The sequence below is a fragment of the Nomascus leucogenys genome, chromosome 8, assembly GCF_006542625.1.
Source record: "Nomascus leucogenys isolate Asia chromosome 8, Asia_NLE_v1, whole genome shotgun sequence".
In the NCBI taxonomy this organism is placed as follows: Eukaryota; Metazoa; Chordata; class Mammalia; order Primates; family Hylobatidae; genus Nomascus; species Nomascus leucogenys.
The window spans coordinates 59,041,644-59,065,611 of record NC_044388.1 but is presented as its reverse complement, the minus strand read 5'-3'; the positions used below and the strand labels follow the sequence as shown (position 1 = coordinate 59,065,611).

The following is a 23,968-nucleotide window of genomic DNA, read 5'->3' as shown; positions in this document are numbered from 1 at the left end:
AAATGCAATATGATTGTGCAGTCTCAGCCCACAAAGAACTGGAACTCTATTTAGAAGAACAAGAGGTCCAAACACGTTATTTGAAAAAAATGAGTTAAATCATACAAGGCATAAAATAACAGGTGTTAATATTTTAATTATTATGTTAATTATTGTGTTTATTATGTCAAAATTAATATTAAAATTGTGTTAGTAACATAATGGGTGTTACAAGGTCATTCATGTACAGTAGTCCCCCCTTATTTGCAGTTTTGCTTTCTGAGGTTTCAGCTACCCAAGGTCAACCATGATCCAAAAATATTAAGATATTTTGAGAAAGAAAGAGAGCATATATCTTTTATTACACATAACTTTTTTATTCACAGAACTTTTATTCACATAACTTTTGTTACAGCATATTGTTATAATTGTTCTATTTTATAATTAGTTAATATTGTTAACCTCTTACTATGCCTACTTCAAAAATTAAACTTTATCATAGATATGCATGTACAGGGAAAAACAAAGTATATTTAGAGTTCAGTACTGTCTGCGGTTTCAGGCATCCACTGGGCGTCTTGAAATGTATCCCCCCGTGGATAAGGGGGGCCTACTGTATTACTAAATGAGAGTTACAGATGAGAAGTCCTACAGTGGTACAGGTCGGAGAGGTCTTTATGGGTTGCGTTGAGTCTTTTTCCTGAGCTCTGGTCTATCCAAGTGCCTACTTTGTATCTCTGCCTAGATGTGTAATAAACCTCAGTGATATAACATGTCAATGTTGAATTTTTTTTTTAACCTCAATAGAGTTGGGGTGGGCACTTTCTGCTGGGAGAGGGGGTTTTGTTGGGAATAGGTTAGAAACAAGAATGGTAGGAAGTTGCAACCTTTTCCAGAGATTCTTCTGGGCACACAATAGGACAATTGCTGGTTGACTGACTTCACAGACTGAAGGGTTGGGCCTTGTGTCTCATAAGTATGGACCGTCCTTAAAGATTTTTGAATAGAAGAATCAAGTGATGAAACTCATTTTAGTAAGATTAATTTTGAAGTGTTTTGCAAGGTACATTAGAAACCAAGAGGCTGCAGTAATAACATAAACTGGAGAGCTCGTTCAAAGTTAATGTCTGTGATGAGTGGGAAAGGGAGGATATTGAAGATGCTAGTACAGAAGGACAGACAGAACGTGGTGATTAATTCAGTGGGCTGGGAAGAAGCATAATAGAGAGTAGAAGTCATTGGGGAAAGAAGCCAGAATTGTAGGAAGTGAAAGAATGACCAGGTAGTGAGAATCAAAAGCACAGGACTTAAGCACATGCTTAAGGAAATGGAAGTGAACAAGGAAAGAATCTTTCAGCCTGGAGAAAGCAAAGGGTTCATAGACAACTCGATGTCTTCAAGATAGGGGCAATGAGTACAGGCTTTCGGAGAGAAGGAAAAGAGGCAGCAGAAAGGGAGAGGCTGAGAATGCAAAAGGGCAAGGGTCTGAGAGAGGGGTCCCACAGATAGCTGAGACCATAGCTGGCGGCTTTGTTGGGAGGATGGGTGACTTGACCTCTTGAAACAGGAGGGAACAATGAAAGAAGGTGTCCACACAGCTCTAAGATGGTGGGGCAGGATGACATGACAAGAGACTAGACGATGAATTTTGATCACATATCTTAAAAGTTCTTTTTCAAGTTGAAATGGTCACTTTGGAGAATAGAAAGGCTGTTTTAGCATAACCTTGTGATATGGTCTGGCTGTGCCCCCGCCCAAATCTCATCTTGAATTGTAGCTCCCATAACTCCCACGTGTTGTGGGAGGGATGCAGTGGGAGATAAATGAATCATGGGGGGAGGTTTGCCCCATGATTGTTCTTGTGGTAGTGAGTAAGTCTCATGAGATCTGATGGTTTTATAAGGGGTTTCCTCTTTTGCTTGGCTCTCATTCTTGGCTCTCATTCTCTTTTTCCTGCCACCATGTAAGATGTGCCTTTTGCCTTCTGCCAGGACCTCCCCAGCTACGTGGAACTGTAAGTCCATTAAACTTCTTTTTCTTTGTAAATTACACAGTCTTGGGTATGTCTTTATCAGCAGTATGAAAACAGACTAATACACCTTGGGAGCTTAAAGGTGAGCAGGAAAGCTGAAAAGGTGTCCCTTAGGAAGGGCACTAGGAAAATAATGAGGTAAACAAAAGGATAAGTAGGTAGCCAGGAGGCCTAGCTGAAGTTAGATGACAGAACCCAATGGTGGGTGTGTCTTAAAAGAGTTCCACAGCACTCTCCACCAATACTCTGCTTAGGGAAGTACAAATGGCAAAAAAGGCAGATGGAGGTAATGATTAGGGTTAGGAATCAGCCTTGTAGGGTCAAAATGGCAAAGGGACTGAAAATGTTGGTGAGGACAACTTGTAGTGGCTGATTACAATACATGGGTCAGACAGGGAGTCCTTAGAAGGAAGCTCATAGAAGGAAAAAGCTTGAAATGTTGAACCTCTGGAAATCCCAATTCAAACAAAAACAACATGGTTTAGGTGTGGACATACAACAGTGAACAAACTGGTCAAAAATCCTAGCTGTCTTGGAGCTTCTGCTCTGGGAAGAAAGACAGTAAAATAAGTAGGATGTAAGTAGGTGAAGGAAACTAGTAGAGGTGACAAAGACACTGTAATCAGAGATGGGCACTTCAAGTTGAAGATCACTCTAAGTGCTAAGAGGGCCGATGAAGGTAGTACAGGCCGGGTGCGGTGGCTCATGCCTGTAATCCCAGCACTTTGGGAGGCCGAGGCACATGGTTCACGAGGTCAGGAGTTCGAGACCAGTCTGGCCAACATGGTGAAACCCTGTCTCTACTAAAAATACAAAAATTAGCTGGGCGTGGCAGTGGGTGCCTGTAATCTCAGCTACTCAGGAGGCTGAGGCAGGAGAATCACTTGAACCTGGGAGATGGAGGTCCCAGTGAGCCGAGATCGTGCCACTGCACTCCAGCCTGGGTGACAAGAGTGAAACTCCATCTCAAAAAAAAAAAGAATGTAGGCAGGTGGCATGCACTATCCCCTGGAGAAAATATGGACTGATTAAAGTAAATATATTAACATGCTTCAGAATGGACCAAAATTTCTTTACAGTTGCATGAAAACGTTGCTGTCCACAGTGGGATGAGACCATCAAGAGACACATGAGAAAGAGGCTGGTGTAATGGAGAGTTGTAGAGATGGAGCAACTTGGAGATTTTCACCTGAAACATTTAACATTTAGGTGCAGGTAAGATGGGGCCGGGCGCAGTGGCTCACGCCTGTAATCCCGGCACTTTGGGAGACCAAGGGGGGCAGATCATGAGGTCAACAGATTGAGGCCATCCTGGCCAACATGGTGAAACCCCGTCTCTACTAAAAATACAAAAATTAGCTGAGCGTGGTGACATGCACCTGTTGTCCCAGCTACTTGGGAGGCTGAGGCAGGAGAATCGCTTGAACCCAGGTGGTGGAAGTTGCAGCAGTGAGCTGAGATCACGCCACTGCTCTCCAGCCTGGTAATAGAGCGAGAATCCATCTCAAAAAAAAAAAACAAAACAAACAAACAAAAAAAGATGGACTGATGAGTAGAGGCAAAGTCTTGTTACCATAGAGAGAAAAGGCCAAACCACCATATTGTCATTCATTCATTGATTCATTCGTTCAAACAATCACTTACTAAATAAATATTTATTGCATATTATGGACTGAATTGTTTGTCTCTCTAAATTCATATGTTGAATCCTAACACTGAGTGTCTCAGAGTGGAGACAGGTCTTTAAAGAGGTAATTAAATTAAAATGAGACCTTTAGGGTGGGCCGTAATCCAATATGACTGGTCTCCCTAGAAGAAGAGGTGATTAGGACACAGACACACACAGAGGGAAGACCATGTGGGAACACAGGGAGAAAATGCCATCTATGAGCCAAGCAGAGAGGCCTCAATAAACCAGCCCTGTTGACACCTGGATCTTGGACTTCCAGCTTCTAGAACTAAATAAATTTCTGTTAAGCACCCAGTCTGTGCCACTTTGTTAAGGCAGCCCTAGCAAACTAATACTCATGCCCAGTATATGCTGGGCAATATTCTGAATGCAGTGTGTTCCAGGACTGATAAAAACTCTTCTTCATAAAATTCTATAGAAATGGAAATGACTTAGGATTTCTAGTTCTTTTCCATTTGGAGGGGAACCCTTCTTGCTAGTGTAACCTGCCATCCATCATGCCAGAGCTGTGCAAACCCCGACAGCTCTCCAAGCCACTGGGAAGGCTGCCTGTAGGGGGAGCAGGGACTGGCCTGAGGGTTGGGCGCCCAGCTTTCTCTGCGGTGCCAACATGACATCACTTCTCCTCCTGATGGCTTTCCCCTCTGAACAGCTGGACTCCGAGAAGGCACAGCAAGAGGAATAAACAAGAAGAAGGCTGACTCTACAAGGAAAAAAAAAATTAGCCAGGGTGGTGGTACATGCCTGTGGTCCCAGCTTCTTGGGAGGCTGGGGTGTGAGGCCTGAACCCAGGATGTTGAGGCTGCAGTGAGCTGTATTCATGCCACTGCACTCCAGCTTGAATGACAGAGTGAGACCCTGCCTCTAAAGAAAGGAAGAAAGCTGAAAACTAGCAGGGAGAAAAACATGCTGCCATTATTTGAGCCCATTTTTCCATCTCCCTAGGTAATTATAAGTTGGAGAACATCAGTGAGATGTTTAAACTTATTTTTGAAGGACTGTGTCTTGAAGCCTCTGGCTTCTCCAATAACTAACAGATTGGTCTAAATATAGCACCAATTCTCTCTCCATGAGAACCCTGGATTCCACAGCTACCTTCCTGCTAACACCAACAGGCAGTGGCCTAGAAGCATGGAACGAGAGCCTCACCATGGCAGCCTCCGTGTCTGTCTTCCATGTCACTCCACTTTATAGCTCTGAGGTTTCCAGTCCAGGATGCATTTGGCATAGAGCCAGGAACACCTGCAATGTTGATAAAGAAGAAGCATAGAGATGAGAATCATGAGAGAAGGGCATCAATTTCATCAATTAAGCCTCTAAGTCAGGCTTACTTTCTTTCAGTTTATTACGTTTCACATTTCGCACAGATTGGTATGTACTGATCTACCCATCTTGTTTCCTCCAGTTGATCTTTTGACCAGAATTTTAGTTGTTGACTCATCATCTAATTAGTATAACATCTAATTCAATCAATATACAAATCAATATACTAACACAATTCTGATCCATTTACTAATACCTAAATCGGTTGGGGGGTGGGGTGCTACAGGCTGGCATCTTGCTAAGCCAGGGTTTCTCCACTTCAGTACGATTGACACTTTGGGCTGGATGATTCTTTGTTGTGGGGGCTGTCCTGTGTTTTGTAAGATGTTTAGCAGCATCCTTGGCCTCTACCCGATAGATGCCAATAGCACCCTCTCCTCAATTGTGACAACCAAAAACGTCTGCAGATATTGCCAGATGTCCTGTGGGTGAGCAAAATCACCCCATTTGAGAAACACTGTGCTAAGTATTTTTCAATAACCCTGTCTATGAAATAAATTTTGGATAGGTCATAGAGATTGAAGGGTCTATTTAATCAGAGTTAGACTCCAAGTTTATAATATATAAATTATTACTAGAGAAGTTGCCAGACATAGTGGCTCATGCCTGTAATCCCAGCACTTTAGGAGGCCAAGGTAAGAAGATCCCTGGGCAACATAATGAAACCCTGTCTCTACAAAAAATAAAAAATTAGCTGAGTGTGGTGGCACGTGCTTGTAGTCCCATCTACTTAGGAGGCTGAGGTGGGAGGATCGTGTGAGCCTAGGAAGGTCAAGGCTGCAGTGAGCCATGACTGTGCCACCGTACTCCAGCCTGGGCCACAGAGCAGGACCCTGTCTCAAAAAAAAATTAAAGAAAGAAAGAAAAGGAAAACATGGGAGTCAACATAAATGCAACTAAAAGAGAAATACTTTGCTTTAGAGTTACAGCATTTTCCACCAGTCAGTAATGCAATCTGAATTTTGATGCAATGGCACTATGCAAATGCTATCTGTACCCAAATTTCAATAGTCCTCTCTTAGAAGATTCTTTTTAATTATTGATAAGATATATTGTGGTAGGCAGAATAATGGCCTCCACCCACCCCTCAAACACACACATGCAGAACAAAGATGCCTACATCCTAATCCCTGGAACCTGAGAATATGTTATTTTACACAGCAAAGGGGGATTAAAGTTGCTGATCAGCGACCTTAAAATAGGGAGGTTATCCTGAATTATCTGGGTGAGCCAAATGTAATCACGGGGGTCCTTAACATTGGAAGAGGGAAACAGAAGAGCTGGACAGAGTGATGCGATGTGAGAAGGCTCCACTCTGACTCTGCCTTTGCTGTTTGAAGATGGGGGAAGAAGCCACCAGCCAGGAATGTGAGTGGCCTCTAGAAGCTAGAAAAGGCAAGGCAATGGATTGTATTCGGAGCCTACAGACAGGAACCTGACCCAGCCAATGCCTGGATTTCAGCCTGGTCAGGCTTTTGTCCTACAGAATTGTAAGACAATATATTTAGGTTGTTGAAGCTGCTAAATTTGTGGTTATTTGTTGCAGTGCCAGGTAAAAAGCTAATACACATGCTAATGAGAAAAAAAATGACTCAAGGGCTGTGTACAGTGGCTCATACCTGTAATCCTAGTGCTTTGGGAGGCCGAGGCGGGAGGATTGCTTGAGGCCTGGAGTCCGAGACCAGCCTGGGCAACATAGTGAGACCCTACCTCTACTAAAAATTTATTTAAAAATTAGGCAGGCATTGTGGCTCCCACCTGTGGTCCCAGCTACTCAGGAGGCTGAGACAGGAGGATCACTTCAGCCAAGGAGTTCGAGACTGCAGTGAACAATGATTGCACAACTGCACTCCAGCCTGGGCAACACAGAAAGACAGCATGTCCACAATTTTTTTTTTTAAATTAGCCAAGCATGGTGGTGCACTCTTGTAGTCCCAGCTACTTGGGAGGCTGAAGTGGGAGGATTGCTTGAGCCTAGGAGCTAAAGGCTGCAGTGAGTTTGAGTACCACTGTATTCCAGCCTGGGTGACAAAAAAGGGATCATTCCTAAAATAAAAGAAAAAAAAGCTACTTAAGACAATGAATATTTTTAATAGTTTTTAATAAAGAAAAAAATTGGACAAGACCAATATTTTAAAGAAATTTAAGTGAATTAGGCTTCTAAAAATATTAATAAAAATGTGCATTTTCAGAAGAAAAAGGGTCTGTTATTTTGCCCTGATGTCATATAATAATTATATGATGATCTGATTTGTAACCAGGTTTCCTAACTAAAATTAAATTTTGTTACAGCCTTTCCTGTAAACAGCATGAGTCTTAAATCCTAAGGGCTCTCTATAAGGCAAGAGTCTTTTCTTCTTGCTACCTAAACTTGAATTTATTTAATAAAAGTATTCAACTATTCAAGAAAAACACTATTAAGCAATATTTCTATTTCTTTAACTTGCATTTTAATACTTTACAATTATTTTGATGCTTGCCTATCTAAAAAGCAAAGAGAGAATCTGGCTTATTTACCTACATCTGTGTGCTTAGCTGACGTGTCATTATGAGCCAATGTCTATTAAATAACTACATCACAAAAGTATGGAGTACATTCCCCTGACAAAAAGTCATTTAATGTTGAAATGACTGTATTTTTGAAAGCACAAGACGTTTTTCTTCCTTTTTCATTCTCTTTAATATTGATAATCCCAAACGGACTCTTACTCAGAAACAGATTCCATTATTGCAGAGCTAAGATCGTGACATTTATAATTAATTACCTGCTGTCTTTATAAAATGAACACATAACACCTACTAACCTCCTGTTACTGAAATTCCAAGCCTCAACTTCAATACTTCCTGTTTGATGACAGGTGTCAAACACATATGTGCTTAGATATTATTCATGTTTGTGCATTAAAACATTATTTTTAAAAGCAGAAGGGGAAAGAAGGGCAAACAGAACAAGTTGAATTCTACTCTTTTTGCAAAGAATCCTGAGGAACAGAAATATCTGGCAGGAGAGGGCACAAAGCCTTGCTTTTCGAGTGTGGCTCTTAAGAGTAGGGGCATCAGCAGCACCTGGGAGCTTGTCAGAAATGCAGAATCTGGCCAGGCGTGGTGGCTCACACCTGTAATCCCAACACTTTGGGAGGCTGAGGCGGGTGGATCACCTGAGGTCAGGAGTTCAAGACCAGCCTGGCCAACATGGTGAAACCCCGTCTCTACTAAAGATACAGAAATTAGCCGGGTGTGATGGCGCGCACCTGTAGTCTCTGCTACACAGTAGGCTGAGGCAAGATAATTGTTTGAACCTGCGAGGTGGAGGCTGCAGTGAGCCGAGGTTGCACCACTGCACTCCAGCCTGGGCGACAGAGTGAGACCGTGTCCCCCCCAAAAAAAGAAAGAAAGAAGTGAATGCAAAATCTGGCCAGGTGCAGTGGCCCATGCCTGTGGTCCCAGCCCTTTGGGAGGCTGAGGTGTCAGAGGCGTGTGAACCAGAGCAACTCCATCTTAAATAGGAGCTGGGTAAAATCAGGCGGAAACCTACTGGGCCGCATTCCCAGATGGTTACGGCATTCTAAGTCACAGTGAGAGGTGACAGCATGCTAGCAGCCCTGGCCCACTCTCGGCGCCTCCTCGGCCTTGGCGCCCACTCTGGCTGCACTTGAGGAGCACTTCAGCCCGCGGCTGCACTGTGGGAGCCCCTTTCTGTGCTGGCCAAGGCCGAAGCCGGCTCCCTCAGCTTGCCGGGAGGTGTGGAGAGAGAGGCGCGGGCGGGAACCGGGGCTGCGCGCCGCGCTTGCCGGCAAGTGTGAGTTCCGGGTAGGAGCAGCCTGCCGGCCCCCGGCAGTGAGGGGCTTAGCACCTGGGGCAGCAGCTACTGCGCTCGATTTCTCACTGGGCCTTAGCTGTCTCCCCGCGGGGCAGGGCTCAGCACCTGCAGCCCGCCATGCCTGAGCCTCCCCAACGAACGCCCCTCCCTGCTCCACGGTGCCCAGTCCCATCAACCACCCAAGGGCTGAAGAGTGCGGGTGCACGGCGCAGGACTGGCAGGCAGCTCCACCTGTGGTCCCGGTGCAGGATCCACTAGGTGAAGCCAACTGGGCTCCTGAGGCTGGTGGGGACTTGGAGAATCTTTATGTCTAGCTAAGGGATTGTAAATACACCAATCAGTACTCTGTATCTAGCTCAAGGTTTGTAAACACACCAATCAGCACCCTGTGTCTAGCTCAGGATTTGTGGATGCACCAATTGGCACTCTGTGTCTAGCTCAAGGGTTGTAAATGCACCAATCAGCACTCTGTGTCTAGCTCATGGTTTGTAAATACACCAATCGGCACACTGCATCTAGCTAATCTAGTGGGGATGTGGAGAACTTTTGTGTCTAGCTCAGGGATTGTAAACACACCAATTAGCACCCTGTCAAAACGGACCAATCAGCAGGATGTGGGTGGGGCCAGATAAGAGAATAAAAGCAGGCTGCCGCAGCTAGCAGTGGCAGTCTGTTTGGGTCCTATTCCAGCCTGTAGAATCTTTGTCCTTTTGCTCTTTGCAATAAATCTTGCTGCTACTTGCTCATTGGGTCCACACAGCCTATATGAGTGGTAACACTTATCACAGAGGTTTGCAACTTCATTCCTGAAGCCGCCAAGATGACAAACCCAGTGGGAGAAACAAACAATTCCAGATGCACTGCCTTAAGAGCTATAACGCTCACTGCAAAGGTCTGCAGCTTCACTCCCGAGTTAGTGAGACCACAAACCCACCAGAAAGAAGAAACTCCGAACACATCTGAACATTAGAGGGAACAAACTCCGGACATGCTTTTAAGAACTGTAACACTCAACTGAGGGTCCATGGGTTCATTCTTTAAGTCAGTGAGACCAAAAACCCACCAATTCCGGACACGGAAGGATGAGACAGGAGGCCGGCACAAAATACAGGTTATAAAGACCTTGCTGATAAAACAGTTCGCAGTAAAGGAGCCGCCCAAAACCCAAGTGGCAATGAGTGATCTCTGGCCATCCTGCTACACTCCCACCAGTGCCATGACAGTTTACAAATCATTGCAATGTCAGGAATTTGCCCTGTATGGTCTAAACAGGGGTGATAATCCATTCCTTGTTTAGCGTATCTTCAAGAAATAACCATAAAAATGGGCAACCAGCAGCCCTCGAGGTTGCTCTAAGGAGTAGCCATTCTTTTATTCCTTTACTTTCTTAATAAACTTGCTTTTACTTTGCACTGCAGACTTGCCCTGAATTCATTCTTTTGCAAGATCCAAGAACCCTCTCTTGGGGTCTGGATCGGGATCCCTTTCCTGTAACAGAGGCAGGTAGATCTCTTGAATCCAGGAGTTTGAGACCAGTCTGGGCAACATATAGAAATCCCGTCTCTATGAAAAATACAAAAATTAGCTGGGCGTTGTGATGTGTGCCTGGAGCCCCAGGTCCTCAGGAGACTGAGGTGGAAGGATCATCTGAGCCCCAGAGGTCAAGGCTGCAGTGAGCCAAAGTCAGGCCTTTAGCCTGGCACTTTAGCCTGGGTAACACAGTGAGATCCTGTCTCAAAAAAGAAATTGAGACCCATGCCAGGCCTCTTGTATCAACATCCAACGTCAGCATCTTCACAAGATCCCCAGAAGATTCTTGTGTGTGATCAAGTGTGAGTAGCTCTGAGCTGTAAGCAACACTGGGAGGAGGATGCAGCTTGTCCTGAGGAGCAACGGCACTGTCCTTTTTTCCTCCCCTCCTTGACCTCTCTCCCTGAGTCTTCATCAGGTTTCTAGGTTAGTCTCTTACTAACTCTATTCTCATTCAAAATCTACTCTTCTGAGTGAATCTGGTCCCTATATCCTTGGGTTAATTGTAACTAACTTGTTCCCACTGCTAGCAATATATGCATTTTAACAGACCTCTCACATCACCTTGAAGGCATCAGCCCACCTGTTATAGGAGAGAGCTGCACTGAGCAGAGGACCAGTTCTCACAGTGCCTTTGACTTCATAGCACTTGGCCACCAGGAGACTCAACCAATGTTAAAGGAATGAACGAGCGTCCATTCCCAATGCAAGGGTGGCCCCATTGACTCAGTCAGTCTTTAGTGCTGATGGGGAGGACCGTTTAGGTTGTGTGAGGATCAGACAGGCCTGTAGGCTGTCTTGATTTCTCAACAGGACATGGCAACTCAAGGTTTAATAATGTCTACTTCTCAGTACCAAAAAGCATTTCTTCTACCTTTTTTCTTTTTCTTTCTTTTTTTGAGACAGTCTTGCTTTGCTGCCCAGGCTGGAGTCCAGTGGCATAATCTCAGCTCACTGCAACCTCCGCTTCCCAGCTTCAAGTGATTCTCCCGCTTCAGCCTTCCAAGTAGCTGGGACTAGAGGTGCGTGCCACTAACATCCAGCTAATTTTTTGTATTTTTAGTAGAGACAGGGTTTCACCATGTTGGCCATGCTGGTCTTGAACTGACCTCAAGTGCTCCACTCGCCTTGGCCTCCCAAAATGCTGGATTACAGCCGTGAGCCACTGTGCCCGGCCTCTTCTACCTTCTAAGCAAGCACCAACCCATTTCAATTTGCCCTTCAATAATGACCTGGGTGATCAGCAATCATCCATTCTCCATATCTGTCCTGCTTGGTTCAACTTGCTTAGGGAATGAGAAAATATTCAACAAGACTTCTGGTGACAGCCCAATTTGAATACTTAGTAAGCATCACTTGGTTATTACTTTGAGGAGATAATGGCAAGCTTAAGATTGAAGACCCTGACTGTATAATGTGCTCAGTGTTCAGTAAGTAATTTAATTTGGCTTGGGCTGAAAGATACATGGAGATCCCAAAGCTACCAGTCCCATCACTCTGGCCAATGTCCAGTTGCTCCTTCTCTACTCCCCAAAAGCCTATTAAGCCTGTTTCCTGCCTGCCGCCAGAGACTGATCCCAGGCTGAGCACCCCGATGGAGTAGACACTGGCCTACGGAATAGGGAACTTTTGTTCTCATTCCAGCTTTGCCACTAACCAGCTGGGTATCCCTGGACATCATCTAACGTTTCCAAACCTCACCTCTCAAATGAAGTAGGTAAATCTGATCAGTGGCTTTTCAACCTTTTAGACTGCAACCCACAGAAAAAACACTGTATACCATCATACACACGTATATAAAGCAAACAAGTTTCATAAACAATACTTGTGCTTATTACATGCAATGCACTTGTTAATTTTATGTTGTTTTCTGGTCTAGTTTCATCTTAAAAATTCTGATCAAAAACTACTAAAGTGATTTCTGTATCCTCTAATGGGATACAACTAGTATTGGAAAAATACTGGACTCGATTCTATTATTATTACATTTGCTGTTAGGATCACTATTACTATTCTTTGTCAGGACCCTGGGAGGGTAGTTATGGGAAGTATGGGTAGGAGTGTACCCTTCATTCACAAGAATCCTAGCAAAGGCCTATTTTTCATTATTTCTAGGACGGGGCAAAAAAAAAAAAAAAGTCAATATTATCTGAGAAAACATTTTAAACTATAAAATCCAATTCTCTCATTTGCTCTTCATAGGCTTATATAAATAGAGCATTTGAGGCAAAGTTTACAGAGTAACCAGGAATGTTTTTCTTGGGGCTCAGCATCTCTTAGTCAAATAACTGCGTTTGTTAAATATGATTCTTTGGAATGCAAGCTTTATTTATATTGACTTGACGTTCTCCTTATTATGCTTACGCAGTTTGGTCCTCCTCATTTTGGGAGAACTATCTTTGGTAACAAGTTCCAGAAATTGCTTATTATTTAAGCTCACATATATACTTTTTAATTTCTTAAGTAAACAAGGAATTTTGTTTTTAAATGTTAAATAGCCAATGCTGATGAGAATATATTGAAAGGGCTTTCTCACAATTCAATGCTGGTGCTGAAATTGGTTCAGCTGTAGAAAATCAATTTAGAAACATGGAGGAAAAGCCACCATAACTGCCAATTCCCTTTGACCCTTTAATATCTTCCAAATAACCTACAGAAGTAACTTTTAAAATGCAGAAATCTGTATATGAAGATGTTCATTATGACATTACACACGATAACTGACAGCACCAGCTTTGAAGTTGGATAGACAAGCATTGCTATTACTAACTGTATGAGTCTGAACAACTATTGAATCTCTTTAAGACATGGTGTATTCGTCTTTAAAGTTTTGAGAGGGCTAGATGAGAAAAATCTATGTACAGTGCTTTGCAATGCCTGGCATACATAACCACTAAATACATGGTTGAAAATTTAATCCCTTTAGGCCGGGCGCGGTGGCTCACGCTTGTAATCCCAGCACTTTGGGATGCCGAGGCGGGCGGATCACGAGGTCAGGAGATCGAGACCACGGTGAAACCCCGTCTCTACTAAAAATACAAAAAATTAGCCGGGCGTGGTGGCGGGCGCCTGTAGTCCCAGCTACTCAGAGAGGCTGAGGCAGGAGAATGGCATGAACCCGGGAGGCGGAGCTTGCAGTGAGCCGAGATTGAGCCACTGCACTCCAGCCTGGGTGAAAAAGCGAGACTCTGTCTCAAAAAAAAAAAAAAAAAAAAAAAAAAAAGAAAATTTAATCCCTTTAATAAAATCATGGGGATAATGTATCCGTGGAAAACACTGCTTTTTACTATAATCTAAAGCAGTTTTCTCAACCTCAGCACTATTGACGTTTGGGCCAGGTAATTCTTTGTTGTGGGGACAGACCTATGTCGTTTAGGACGTTTAGCAGCGTTCCCAGTCTCTTCCCACTAGATGCCAGTAGTAGGCCCCCATTCACAGATGTGATAGACCAAAATCTCTCCAGACACTGCCAAATGTCCCTTCAGGTGCAAAATCATCCCTGGTTAAAAATTATTGATCTAAAGTTAAAACAAAAACAAAGGCCGGGCGTGGTGGCTCAAGCCTGTAATCTCAACACTCTGGGAGGCTGAGAGAAGTGGATTACCTGAGGTGAGGAGTTCAAGACCAGCCTGGCCAACATGGTGAAAGCCTGTCTCTACTAAAAATACAAAAATTAGCTGGGCGTGGTGGCACACACCTGTAATCCCAGCTCCTTGGGAGGCTGAGGCAGGAGAATTGCTCCCACCCAGGAGGCAGTGGTTGCAGTGAGCCAAGATTGCACCACTGCACTCCAGCCTGGGCAACACAGTGAGGCTCTGAATCAAAAAAACAAGCAAACAAAAAAAACCCCACAAAAACACCAGAATATGAAATTGTATACTATTAATAAAGCATGCACAAATATTTGCATGTGAAATGTGAGTGGAGGAAATACCAGTGTTTTCCTTACTTATAAAACTTTCTTTAATGTTGTATTGCTTTTATATTTTTTACAAAAGTTTATTGATAAACATCTGAGTTTTATTTGCTTCATTAATTTAGTAATTGTGCTTGTGACTAATTCTAATAATTCAATTAACTTTAACAACAAAAAAATGGAAAATTACCCAATGGCAGGGAATTGTACTGTTAAATAACTTGTAGCCTTTTATTCTGATTGCTAATTCGGGTCATTTTTGGAAATTCAAAGTATATAGGCTGGGCGCGGCGGCTCACGCCTGTAATCCCAGCACTTTGGGAGGCCGAGGCGAGCAGATCACGAGGTCAAGAGATCGAGACCATCCTGGCCAACATGGTGAAACCCCGTCTCTACTAAAAATACAAAAATTAGCCGGGCGTGGTGGTGCGCACCTGTAGTCCCAGCTACTTGGGAGCCTGAGGCAGGAGAATTGCTTGAATCTGGGAGGCGGAGGTTGCAGTGAGCCGAGATCGCGCCACTGCACTCCAGCCTGCCAATAGAGCGAGACTCCGTCTCAAAAAAAAAAAAAAAAAAGAAATTTAAAGTATATATTTGTTTCCACCCAGTACTGGTTCATTGATCAACTGATCACTTAGGACTTTTTTTTTTTTTTTCAAATAGATATGGCCCTCCTCTCACTATGTTGCCCAGGCTGTCAAACTCCTGGACTCAAGCAGTCCTCCCACCTTGGCCTCCCAAAGTGCTGGGATTACAGGCATGAGCCATCACATTTGGCCTATTTAGGATTTTCAACACAAGAAACTTACTAAAAGAGACCCTGTTTTGTTTGATGTGGATGTTTCTAGTTTTGTAGTCCCTGAGACAGTGGTATAGCATTCTTAATATGACATCTCTGCGCTCATCTCTCATAACTGCCAACAAATTCACTCCTTCTTAGTTTAAAAGGAAAAGATGAAATGAAGAAAGGAGGAAATCCCCTGAATTTTAGAATTCAATGGATTTTAAAAATTTCCTAATGCTTCCCCCTGGTTACCAAGCTATGTGAACTATAGCCTAGAAAATTTAAGTGAATTTTCTAGGCTCTAGTTTAGGGAGTGCAGATGCACTAAAGAACTTGTTGATTTTGTTTCCAGATAATTTACTCACTTATTCAAATACTTTCTTGCATGCCTCCAACATTCCAGAGTAGATGGTGGAGGTAAAGCCATGAATGGGATATTCTTGGGGTTTTCAGCTTAATGTATCTAGAGAATTTATATTTATTAATATTTTCAGTAGCAGCCTAAACGCCGTCAAGCCAGAGTCATTCTTGGACAGTCTTCTGGTGAAGACTAGGCAATGTCAGTAGAAAGTTGAGAAACATAGGCAATCCTTGGCTCAGAGCAGTTCAGATTTCATTACAATGCTGACATGGTCCATTGGCCGCCTGCCTACGCATCTCTGCTGTTTATAATTTTTAGCTCTTGTCAAACACTCTTCTAATTATAGCAGATTTTCCTGAGGTGGTGAAGGCCTTCAGCTTCCATACTCCCAGACATGTAGCCTGAGAATGTTCCCTTCTTTGCTCCACTAAACCCTGTCATACTTCAAAATCTTTCACCTTCACGATTAACCTGATGAACTAGTTATTCCCTTCCAGCTATGACTGTTAAAATTTTGCACAGTACAGGAGTCCCCAATGGATTTCCAATCTACCAGCAGTTCTCCAAGCTGGAGTAATTGCCTGCCAGTGGGTCTCTCTGTCTGCAGTATTTCCACCAGATGCAGTCAATACCACCAGATGGCTCTTCCTATAATCAGCACTGATCCTATCACCCTTCTATTTGAATGGTTGACCCTGTGTCTGATTTTTGAAGTCAGCTTGAGATGCCCCACCACCACTCACCCTCCAACAAACAGAAGCAAACTCAGACTTGCCCTCATCCCCGACCTCTTCTGCCGCCTCTTACCACCCTTACCAGAATTCCAACTCCTCACTTCATTTCTCATTTTACATTTCTACATTTGTTCCCCCTGGACCCAGCTTCATGCTTATCTCTTCCCTCAAGAGCTAGATTCTGTCGCTAGAAACTGTCGTTTCTTTCCTTTGCTTCATACTGTCACTAACCAAGCAGACTACCCCAGCCAGCTCCTCAGAATTACAACCCTGGCCAGACCCATCACTTCAGTTCTATAGATCACATTCTGGCCAGGAAGATCCCAAAATGCTGACCACAACACATAAGAGCTTTTACAATCTTGCCCTCTGCTATGGTTTGAATGTGTCCCCCAAAATTCATGTGTTGGAAACTTGATCCCCAGTGCAACAGTTTTGAGAGGTGGGACCTTAAGAACTGACCAGGTCATGAGGGCTGTGACATCATGAATGGACTAATGTCATTATTTTGAGTATGGGTTCATTATTGCAGGATTGGGCTCATTATCACAGGAGTGGATTTATTGTAAAAGCAAGCTTGACCCTCTCTTGGTTCTCACTCTTATGTGCTCTCTTGCCCTTCCACTTTATGCCATGGGATGATGCAGCACAAACGCCTTCACCAGATGCCACTGCTGTGCTCTTGAGCTTCCCAGCCTCCAGAATCAGGAGCCAAATACGTTTCTTTTCTTTATAAATTACCCAGTCTCTGGGATTCTGTTATACAGCAGAAAATAGACTAAGAAAATAGACACCTCTAGACTACAAACAGCAGACGGGGAGCCCATAAACCACATTTGATTGGTAGGCCTGTTTGGTTTGACCCCTGCAGTAGGGTGGAATTGAGCCAACATGGAAAAACCAGGTTTTCTATGGAAGTCTGAATTCCTATTGTCCCTTGACAACAATTCACTGGGGCTGTAGGCATCCAGGAGCTCTCTGGCCACCCTGGCCCCAACGTGTTTCATTCACCTACATTGTCGGGCCCTGTTGACATGTAGTTTGCAACACCAGGTTCCAGGCCTCATCTTTCAACACTGTCAACACACACCCAAATGTCCTGCCACACATCTGGGAATTCCTGAATTGGCCTTCCATTTTCACATAGCTCTTTGCACCTTGGCTTATGCAAATGTCTAACATAAGAAAACATGCTCAACCTTGTTAGGAACTAAAGTTACTAAAGTTAAAACTCTAAGATAGCCTCTCTTTTTGTATTTGTTTATTAGAGACAATGTCTCTGCTATATTGCCCAGGCTGGATTTGAACTCCTGGGTTCAAGGGATCATCCCATGTCACCTTCCTGAGTGGCTAGGATTACAGACATGTACCACTGCACCTGGTAATTCCTCTTTTTATACTTATCAAGCTGGTAAAGATTTAGAAAATAATCATGCCCCATAGTGGAAAAGGTAGAATGAAATGGAGCTCTCAAACCCACAAATGGGAGTTTAAATTGGCACAATTTTTGGAAGAGTAATATGACATTCTGGATTAAAAGCCAGGCACGGTGGCTCACGCCTGTAATCCCAGCACTTCGTGAGGCCAAGGCAGGCGGATCACCTGAGGTCGGAAGCTCAAGACCAGCCTGACCAACTTGGAGAAACCCCGTCTCTACTAAAAATACAAAATTAGCCAGGCGTAGGGGCGCATACCTGTAATCCCAGCTACTCAGGAGACTGAGGCAGGAGAATTGCTTGAACCCGGGAGGTGGAGGTTGCAGTGAGCTGAGATCGTGCCACTGCACTCCAGCCTGGGCAACAAGAGCGAACCTCCATCTCAAACAAACAAACAAACAAACAAACAAAAAAAGCGCACACCTTTTGACTCAGCATTTCAATGTATTGGAATCTGTGTTAAGGAAGTTATTTATAAATTATTATTTGAGGCAGAGGAGAGATTCTGAAACCTAAGCAAGTTCTCGAACCTAAGCAGGACTCAAGTGCCTGCTCTGTCGATTACTAACTGTAAGACCATTGACAGGTTATCTAATCCCTCTGTTCCTCAGTTTCCCTATCTGAAAATTAGAGTAAAAACAGCACGTTCACCATGTGAACTTATTGTGAAGTACATAATATACTTAAAACCCTCTGAATGGCGCTTGGTACATAGTGCTGTTAAAGTATCTATCATCATTAATTATCAATTTTATTAACAAAACAACTGATTACCAATAAGACCTCCCAAATGTCCATAAGTTAGGGCTTTTCTAAATAAATTATATTGCATTCAAATGATAGCACTCTACAGAGCTATTAAAAATTATGGTGACAAATTCTTCATGACATGGAAAGCCATGACATACTGTTAGGTGAGATGAAATGGTTTGGATCTCATGTTGAATTGTAATCCTCGGCGTTGGAGTTGCGGTCTGGGTGGGAGGTGATTGGTTTTCTAATGGTTTAGCACCATCCCCCTAGTGCTGTCTCGTGATAGAATTCTCATGAGATCTGGTTGTTTAAAAGTGTGTGGCATCTCCCCGTTCTGGTCTTCCTCCCGCTCCAGCCATTTGAGATGCTTGCTCCCTCTTTGCCTTCCACAGTGTTTGAAAGTCTCCTGAGGACTCCCCAGATGCTGAGCAGATGCCAGCATTTTGCTTCCTGTACAGCCTGTGGAACTGTGAGGCAATTAAGCCTCTTCTCTTTATAAAATACCCAGTCTCAGCAGATCACCTGAGGTCAAGAGTTTGAAACCAGCCTGGCCAACATGGTGAAACCCCGTCTCTACTAAAAATACAAAAAATTAGCTGGGTGCGGTGGTGCACCCCTGTAATCCCAGCTACTTGGGAGGCTGAGGCAGGAGAATCGCTTGAACCCGAAAGGCGGAGGTTGCAGTGAGCCAAGATCACGCCATTGCACTCCAGCCTGGGCAACAGAGTGAGACTCTGTCTCAAAAAAATAAATAATAAAAATAAATAATAAATAAATTACCTAGTCTCAGGTATTTCTTTATTACAATATGAGAATGGACTAATACATGAGGAGAGTGGGTTATAAAAACCAGTAAAGACATGTAAAAATATGCTTTTATATAAAAAATATATATTGAACTATTATCTCTGAGTATTGAGTTTAGTGATGATTTTTATTTTAGTCTTTATAGTTTTCTGCATTTTCTTTATTTTTAAAATGTTACTTTTATGACCATTGCTGGGCAGGTGGCGATTTTAAAAATTTCTTAACCACTATTAAATTTCTTGTAACGGAAGTTAAAAGTACATTCCCAAAATTAACTAGAAAAAGCTTATTTTTAAAAGAGATCCCAATAAATACCTTGCTTTATCATATGTTTCTGCTAAACAAGGATATATTTTGATTTGTTGTGGCAGACTGCAAAAAATGGTCACAAATGTGTCTCACTGCTATATGCAGTCATTGTTCAGAATGACTTTGCAGCTTTTCCATTAAGAGGGGGAAAATGTTTCTCTACCTCTTGGATCTAGTTTTGGCCATGTGACTTGCATTTGGCCAATGGGACATTAGCAAACCTGACACGAAGGAGCCTCACTCTGTCACCCAGGCTGGAGTGCAATAAATAGTGTGACCTTGGCTCACTGCAACCTCTGCCTCCTGGGTTCAAGCGATTCTCCTGCCTCAGCCTCCCGAGTAGTCGGGATTACAGGCATGCACCACCACACCCGGCTAATTTTTGTATTTTTAATAGAGATAGGGTTTCGCCAAGTTGGCCAGGCTGGTCTCAAACTCCTGACCTCAGGTGATCTGATTGCCTTGGCCTCCCAAAGTGCTAGGATTACAGGCGTGAGCCACCGCGCCTGGCCAAAGACTTAAAAAACATTTGTTGACCAGGGCTTGTCCTCTCCTTGAGGCCACCAAGTGAAGCAGCTGAGGCAAGCCCATCAGAGAAGGCGAGATCACTGGGGAGAAGGCCAGGTCAGGTGACTGATACCATCCAAGACCACCTAGCCCTAGTGGAGCTGCCCTTGATCAGAAGAACTCAAAGAATCACAAAAAAACTTTTTTCAAGCCACCAAGTTTAGGAAGTTCTTTTTCTCCCAGGAAAATCTTAACTGATTTTTTTTTTTCTTTTAGAAAGTAGATAGCAGGTGCAAATGGTAGGGAATGAATGAGGGCCAAGTCAACAAATTAATAAATTCCATTCTTCGGTTTTTATCCCTGACTCTAGCTTTCATATGTACCAGCGTTTCCTCACTGTGGCTGCATTTTAGAATCATCTATGGAACTTTTTAAAAGTACCAATGACAGGGCCCCATCTCCCAGGCATTCTGAATACCTGGGTGGAGGTGGGGCCCAGACATTGGTATTTTTAAAAAATGTCTTAGATGGTCAGGTGCAGTGGCTCATGCTTGTAATCCCAGCACTTTGGGAGGCCAAGGCAGATGAATCGCCTGAGCCCAGGAGTTCAAGACCAGCCTGGGCAACATGATGAAATTCTGTCTCTACAAAGAAAAAAAAAAAAGCCAGGTGTGGTACTGTGCATCCCAGCTACTTGAGAGGCTGAGGTAGGGGGATGGCTTGAGCCTGGGAGGCAGAGGTTGCAGTGAGCCAAGATTTTGCCACTACACTCCAGCCTGGGTGGTAGAGTGAGACTCTGTCTCAAAAAAAAAAAAAATTGGCCAGGTGCAGTGGCTCACGCCTGTAATCCTAGCACTTTGGGAGGCCGAGGCGGGCGGATCACGAGGTCAGGAGATCAAGACCATCCTGGTTAACACGGTGAAACCCCGTCTCTACTAAAAGTACAAAAATTAGCCAGGCGTGGTGGTGGGCGCCTGTAGTCCCAACTACTCAGGAGGCTGAGGCAGGAGAATGGCGTGAACCCGGGAGGCGGAGCTTGCAGTGAACCAAGATCGTGCCACTGCACTCCAGCCTGGGTGACAGCGAGACTCCGTCTCAAAAAAAAAAAAAAAAATCCTACATGAAAGCAACATGTGGTTAAGGTTGAGGACACCTGTTTTTTGTTTTTTGTTTTAAACAGATAGGATCTCACTCTGTCTCCCAGGCTGGAGCACATGGCACGATCATGGCTCACTGCAGCCTTCACCTCCTAAGCTCAAGTGATCCTCGCACCTCAGCATCCCAAGTAGCTGGGACCACAGGTATGCACCACCATGCCCAGCTAATTTTTAAATTTTTTTATAAAGACAGGGTCTTGCTATGTTGCCTGGGATAGGAATACCTGTTCTTCATAGAAGTCTTTTATTGAACATCTTTTTATAAAGATAATACATTTTTCTTTCTTTCTTTTCTTTTTTTCTTTTCTTTTCTTTTTTTTTTTTTTTTTTTTTTTGAGACAAGGTCTCACTCAGGCTGAACTGCAGTGGCGCAATCACAGGTCACCACAGCCTCGACCTCCCCAGACTCAAGTGATCCCACCTCAGCCTCCCAAGTAGCTGGGACTAGCTGGGTGTGCCACCATGCCTGGCTAATTTTTGTATTTTTAGTAGAAACGGGGTTTCACCATGTTGCCCAGGCTGGTCTCAAACTCCTGGGTTTGAGACAGCCACCTGCCTTGGCCTCTCAAAGTGCTGGAATTGCAAGTGTGAGCCAGGACACCTGGCCCAGAGATAATACTTCATAGTATTATCTATAGCACTAAAGCACCAAGTATTCTGTCTCAGTAAGGGGAGAGTTTATTTTTCACCAAATACGGCAACTTTCTTTAAGTCTCGGAGATTTTCAAAGTACAGAAAAGTTCAAAGAAGTAGCCAGTTGTTTATTTTCCAACTCCCTCAAATTAACTAGTGTTAGCATTTTGGCATATTTACCTTGTGAGTCTTTATTTTCTCTTAAAACTATTATTCTGTAACTTGTGCCAAATAGAACAGTGGTTATTAGAATAATTTCAAATAATACAGGAAAGTACAAAAAACAAAGATCAAATAAAAAAACACATTATGAAATCTAATACCTACAAGTAACAATCATTAAGAAAGCATACACTGGGCGCGGTGGCTCACGTCTGTAATCTCAGCATTTTGGGAGGCAGAGGAGGGCGGATCATGTGAGGTCAGGAGATCGAGACCATGCTGGCCAACATTGTGAAACCTCATCTCTACTAAAATACAAAAAAATTAGCCAGGCGTAGTGGCGTGCGCCTGTAATCCCAGCTACATGGGAGGCTGAGGCAGGAGAATCGCTTGAACCGGGGTGGCGGAGGTTGCGGTGAGCCGAGATCGCACCACTGCACTCCAGCCTGGTGATAGAGCAAGACTCCATCTCAAAACAAACAAACAAACCAACCAAAAAACAAACAAGCAAACAAAAACATTAAGATAGCATTATTAAAAAAAAAAAAAAATGTTAGGCACAGTGGCTCACACCTGTAATCCTAGCACTTTGGGAAGCTGTGGCGGGTGGATCACTCGACACCAGGAGTTCAAGACCAGCCTGGCCAACATGGTGAAAACCCATCTCTACTAAAAATACGAAAATTAGCTAGGTGTGGTGGCAGGCACCTGCAGTCCCAGCTACTCAGGAGGCTGAGGCACAACGATCACTTGAACCCAGGAGGCGGAGGTTGCAGTGAGCTCAGATTGCACCACTGCACTCCAGCCTGGGCAACAGAGAGAGACTGTCTCAAAAAAATAAAAAAAGACTGTGGCTTATGCCTTTCCCTCCCCCGTCTGCATCTGAACTGACATGGGTGCTTCCCGCTGTGGCACTGTGTGGTGTGCTGTGCCTCTTGTTTCTAGGGCAACTGTGAATAACATTGAAGTTTTCTTCCAATGGCAGAAAAAAAAGGGAAGAAAATACCATTTCACAAAACATCTTCCTGGACAAATAAATACTTCCATGTCAGCTTATGACAATAACGTAACTATTAAATAGCTGACTAACCTACATCGAACATAGATTGAAAACAACCTTTTACAAGGGACCTATACCATTGAGATATATGAGATTTCCTTACATTAAATGAGGTGAGGCATCACTCATGTACATATTTATCACTTTGATGGGTTTTTGAGTTCAAAAACTGCCTCCTTAGGACTTAAGTTTTATTGGATTCCAGAAATGAGAGATTCTGTTGTTTGCAGCACTTGAACATCAAGTAGTAAGCTTCTTCTGCCATCTACTTATTCAGATGTGTTTGTTCACAGCTTGACCCAGGTATTTTGCAGTTCAGGTGGCATTTCCTAGGTTTTACTGACTCAAATAAAAGTACAGCATTGATTTGCCTCTCACAGCAGGGTCGTCTCTCTCTCTGAAATCAATAGAACACAGTTTGCCCTGAACTGTTTTGTCTGTAACCGGGGGAATAGTTCTTAATGACTCCACTAGACAAATTTTCATCTTGCCCTGCACACAGCGCCTTCTTCACCTTCAAAACAAGGCACCAGGCTGCACCCAGCTGGATATAAATGAAGAATTCATTCGCAACTTCTAAAACCTTCCCTCCAATTCCATGTAAGAGCAGCCAAATAAGAAATTACGCTCACTTAGGACTCTTGTTTAATTTTAACCCCTATTTACAAACCGAGAAAGGTCAAAAGTTGTTTAAGGTCAGTGGTAAATTCCATTTGTTGCTGCAAGTACTAGGGTATATATAGATTGCTAAGTCTGGGAACTAAGTCCCTATCTATTGCAAGCCTAATGTTTTATAAAGAACAGCAGGGCAGTTCTGTTTACAGTCTTATTCCACAAATATGAAAAAAACACCTAAATAAACTTTTAAAAAGCGCAAAGACATGGGAGACAGAGTCTTTTGATGTGCCAGGGAAGCTCTCCCCATCCCCTGGCCACAGAGAATATGCAGAAATACAGGGAACCTAGGCCTGGCAC

General features: G+C 43.5%; 1 protein-coding gene across 3 annotated transcripts in view; it reads right to left on the bottom strand.

Annotated features, from left to right (window-relative positions):
- GCNT2 (glucosaminyl (N-acetyl) transferase 2 (I blood group)) overlaps window positions 1-23,968 on the bottom strand; it is a 109,887-nt gene that overhangs the window by 3,075 nt on the left and 82,844 nt on the right. For all 3 annotated transcript variants that reach the window (XM_003263497.4, XM_012509218.2, XM_003263495.4), the window contains one exon: window positions 4,851-4,943. In XM_003263497.4, coding sequence (XP_003263545.2) covers window positions 4,851-4,943 — 93 coding nt within the window. The remainder of the gene's footprint in view (window positions 1-4,850; window positions 4,944-23,968) is intronic.